Source organism: Oratosquilla oratoria, chromosome 24 (genome assembly GCF_046742065.1).
Source record: "Oratosquilla oratoria isolate Oo_2021 chromosome 24, ASM4674206v1, whole genome shotgun sequence".
Taxonomy (NCBI): domain Eukaryota; kingdom Metazoa; phylum Arthropoda; class Malacostraca; order Stomatopoda; family Squillidae; genus Oratosquilla; species Oratosquilla oratoria.
In genome coordinates this window covers 58,072,245-58,076,223 of record NC_134800.1, presented here as the reverse complement: position 1 = coordinate 58,076,223, position 3,979 = coordinate 58,072,245, and the positions used below count along the sequence as shown (strand labels likewise).

The following is a 3,979-nucleotide window of genomic DNA, read 5'->3' as shown; positions in this document are numbered from 1 at the left end:
GAACACTGAGTCGCTCCTGCCCCATAGATGATCTTAAATAGGTCTTGATGAGTTTCAGCTTCGAAAAGCTCCTCTCTGCTGAGGCCACAGTCACAGGCAGAGTACAGGCAATTCTCAGTGCAACCCACAGATTGGGATACAATTCCTCAAAATGTTTTTTGTGGATAAAGGTGAGGAGCTCAAGAGCAGTCATTTCGTCTGAGGGCAAACTTGGTAAGTGCTTAACTTCCATAGCCAGTTCCTTTCCATCAATGTCACTTTCATTTCCAGAGGTTAATGTCTTGCATAGTTTGTCACACTGGTTGTTCAATGACTGATCATCCAGTTTCTGGAAATTAAGCAGCATTCCAAATTGGTCTCTTACTTCACTCAGAGTTTTAAATCTATCAGTTAAGGATTGAATGGTAGTGTCAACAACAACATTAAAGAATGTCATTTCTAGCCTCTTCATTGCATCTGCAATGGGCTCATCTGCGGCCTCATAAGCAAAGTGTCTTTTTGTACTTCTTAATCTCTTTTCTTTGAGTACAGCCTCTACATTCATTTCCTCACACATATCTTTAGCAGAGACTTGAGCTGAAGTGAACCCAATTCTTCTGTAGTTAGTCAGAGATGTTTTCGCTTTAGTAAGGAGATCAACTGCCACATCAAGCTGCATTTTAGGAGACTGCAGGAGCTTACTGACATGGTTCACAATGTGTAGAATGTCATACCATATGACTGTGCAAATGATAAATCGGTATGACCCCACCTCTTCTGCCAGACTTTGGGCTTCAACCTTGGTCAGAGGATCAGACATTTCCCTGACCTTCAACAAAGCTTCCCTTATATTAGAGGCCTGATACCGCACAGCTTCTATGCTATTAATACGGCTCTCCCATCTTGTGTCACTCCAGGTCTTGAGTGCAACAGTGACATAATCTTTTAGGATTGCCCATCTTTGTGGTGAGGCTGAAAATAGGTTGTACAGTTTCTGAACAGTGCCGAAATAGCTAGTGGCATCTATTGAAGCTGTTGCTGCATCAGATATCATCAAGTTTAGGGAATGTGCTCCACATGGAACATAGAGTGCACGAGGGTTCTTCTCAAGAAGTCTGGCTTGAACTCCTTTGTTTCTCCCTTTCATGTTGGCACCATTATCATATGATTGTCCTCTGCAATCTTCAAGGAGAATATTCAGTTCCGTCAATTTCTTTATAATTAGAGATGACAAACCAAGACCTGTTGTTTCAGAAGCTACAAGGAACCCCATAAAATGTTCCTTAATTTCTGGTTTCTTATCCATTTTGACAGTCCTTATGACGACTGACATCTGTTCTTGATGGCTTACATCGGGAGTACAGTCCAAAATAATTGAATAATATTCGGACTGTTTAACTTCAGTCACCATTGTGTCCATTATTTTAGTACTGATTGAAGCAATAAGTTCATTTTGGATGATATTTCCAAGGTAGCTGGAATGACTGAACTGGCCACTCTCAACACGCTCAATGTGCTGCTTCATGACAGGATCAAATTTAGCAAGCAGCTCCACCTCTTTTAGAAAATTCCCATTATTCTGCTGGTGTAACGTGTTTGATGAACCTCTAAATGCAAGATTTCTCTCGGCTAAGGATTGGACAATGGCGATTAAGCGAGTCAGGACATCTCTCCAGCGCCTCTTTTCAGCCTCCAATAGTGTTCTTTCAGCTTGGTCTATTGTCTTTCCAGTTTGCAAACGGAGTTGTAAATCTTTCCAGGTTGCCATGTGCGCTATGTGTGCTGGACTGCTTTCATGACTTTTCAAAAGTGTGCCTATGTTTTTCCAGTCTGTCAGTCCTTCTGTCACTAACTTTTGTTCTTTGGTTGAAAATAATTTACAACAAAAGCAATAGAGAGCATTTTTTTTTTTTTTTTTTTTTGAGTAGATAAGCCAAGTCCGCTTCATCTCTTCTCCATTAACCAATGTTCTACAAAAATAATGATAATGAAAACTTCTTCCGTCTTCTTTTTTGGGAAATGTGAAATCAGAACTAATCTGAAATGGCCCTCTACCTACTGCATCCGTTCTAAATGCATCAGACAGAATAGTTGGCCAGTTAGCAGGATCTAGTGGTTTAGAATAAATGGGAGGCTGCTCAGGAGTAGATGATGCCTTCTGTGGTTCTGGGGAATGTGGTGGTCTTGGTGGCAGTACAGCTTCCTGGACAGATCCTGATGAATGTGATGGCACTGGAGCATCCTGTTCAGGAAGTTCAGAATATTCCTCTGGCTTGCTGTCTGGAGCTCCAATATATTTTAGAATTGATCCTGCAAAATTACAAATTTCCTTAGATGATTAGGCGTTAGTCTAAAATAATACTCACCATTCAGAAAACATAATAAAACCAAACTTTAATATGTTTCTTTAAATTATTAAATAAACGATAATGAATTACCTTTTTCTTTTGACCATTTTTCTTCGTCAAATTTCTTTTTCTTTCGTTTCTCTGCTCCGCTGAGATAAATTCGTTTTGATGCCATTACGGGAATGATGATTGGCGAGTCTTAGAGTCTAATGTAGGCCTAGCACAGAAATCTATTAAGTGAAAACCTTATAAATACATGGAATCAATTTTACATACACGATATTCGAGTAGAACAAATATGATTAATTTTATCAGTGTAGGCCTAACACAGATATCTGTAAAGTGTAAACCTTTTAAATACCCCTTAATAAAAATAATTCTACATACACGAAATTCGGGTAGACCTGAAAGGTGAACAGATGGGTGATTGTTGAGCCTGTGGTTATCTTAATATTGTATACGAACTAGAGAAACGGACCACACGACAAACGGAATAGAATTAATTTATTTCTGTCACTTCCTTTTGAGCTCACCTCGGTCCTGCCATCTAGTGTTTTTTTTTTTTTTTCATTAGGTAGGTGAAGTGAGAAAATAAATAATCATAATTTGATAATAAAGAAATAAGCGAATAAATGAATAAGGGATTGGATAAAATATCGATACAAAATAAACAAAATTGAACATATGAACATATATGAACATTGAATATTGAAAAAGGTGGAAAAGGTAAACATTCCATAGAATACAAACATTTCCTATTGTGCATACAAATATAATAAAAGGAATTCCAACTTACAGTCACAGAACACACAAACTTACAAATTTACACTATTAGAAGCTAAGCATGATGCGACCAAAGAGTAAACAAGAACGCTGGTGATGCCAATTCCAGTGACAATTAAAGCCAAACAATTGGACAAAGAATAGTAAGCTAATGGCCAAAAAGAGTTTGTAATCAACAATTAATAACATCTGTAGCCATAAGTCCTAGCTTAGTGAACACATAAATGGATAAATAAAGCCAATTAATGCTTACCATATTATATCTTTAGATTAAATAAGATGTAGGTGATTTTTAACAAGATAGTATTTTTAGCAGACGATCAAAACATTTCAAACAATAACAAACACTGCAAGAGGCATATTGTTTATTTGCGTCGGCGGGCGGGAGAGGCACAGGCTCATATTTGACCTTCGGTAGCGTTACCTAGCCAATGGGCCGGCCGGGGGCCCCCTGGTAGGTTGGGGGCCCTAGGCAATCGCCTATACCGCCTATAGCTAGAAACGGCTCTGCCTATCTCTGTAGTTATAGTCCACGAAAGATTTGATCAACCTCGTTTGCTTTGCATATTTTGTTCCGGCTTTGAAAAGACGATCCCACGCAGTCAAGTGACGCCCCTGGCCTTGAAAAAGAACACGGGCCAAAATCTCTTTCAGTCGTCGCACAGAATCGCTATTCGTTTAACCAGAAGAAAATCTGTAAAGTGTGTCACCTTAGTGAACTGGTCTCAGGACTTTGAAGACTTTGAGGGGAACGTGCCAGCCTCGGCGCCACACCGAGACCTGCCGATGATGAGGTCGGCCAAGGACTTTACTCCTCCAACTCCTCCTCCTACTCATTCTCTTCCTCCGCCTCCTTCAGTTCGTTGACT

At 39.5% G+C, this 3,979-nt stretch overlaps 1 protein-coding gene across 2 annotated transcripts in view; it reads right to left on the bottom strand.

Annotated features, from left to right (window-relative positions):
- The window catches only part of LOC143038667 (zinc finger MYM-type protein 1-like), a 3,897-nt gene extending 273 nt beyond the window's left edge, over positions 1–3,624 (bottom strand). The window contains exons 1-3 of one of the 2 annotated variants that reach the window (XM_076208188.1): positions 3,364–3,624; positions 2,418–2,557; positions 1–2,289 (exon numbers count right to left, since the gene is read on the bottom strand). The exon at positions 1–2,289 is cut by the window's left edge and continues 273 nt beyond it. In XM_076208188.1, coding sequence (XP_076064303.1) covers positions 1–2,289; positions 2,418–2,502 — 2,374 coding nt within the window. In that variant the 5' untranslated portion in view covers positions 2,503–2,557; positions 3,364–3,624. Of the gene's footprint in view, positions 2,290–2,417; positions 2,558–2,714; positions 2,822–3,363 lie in introns of those variants that run through there. The other variant, XM_076208189.1, reaches the window with a different exon arrangement.
- Positions 3,625–3,979: the final 355 nt, after the last annotated feature.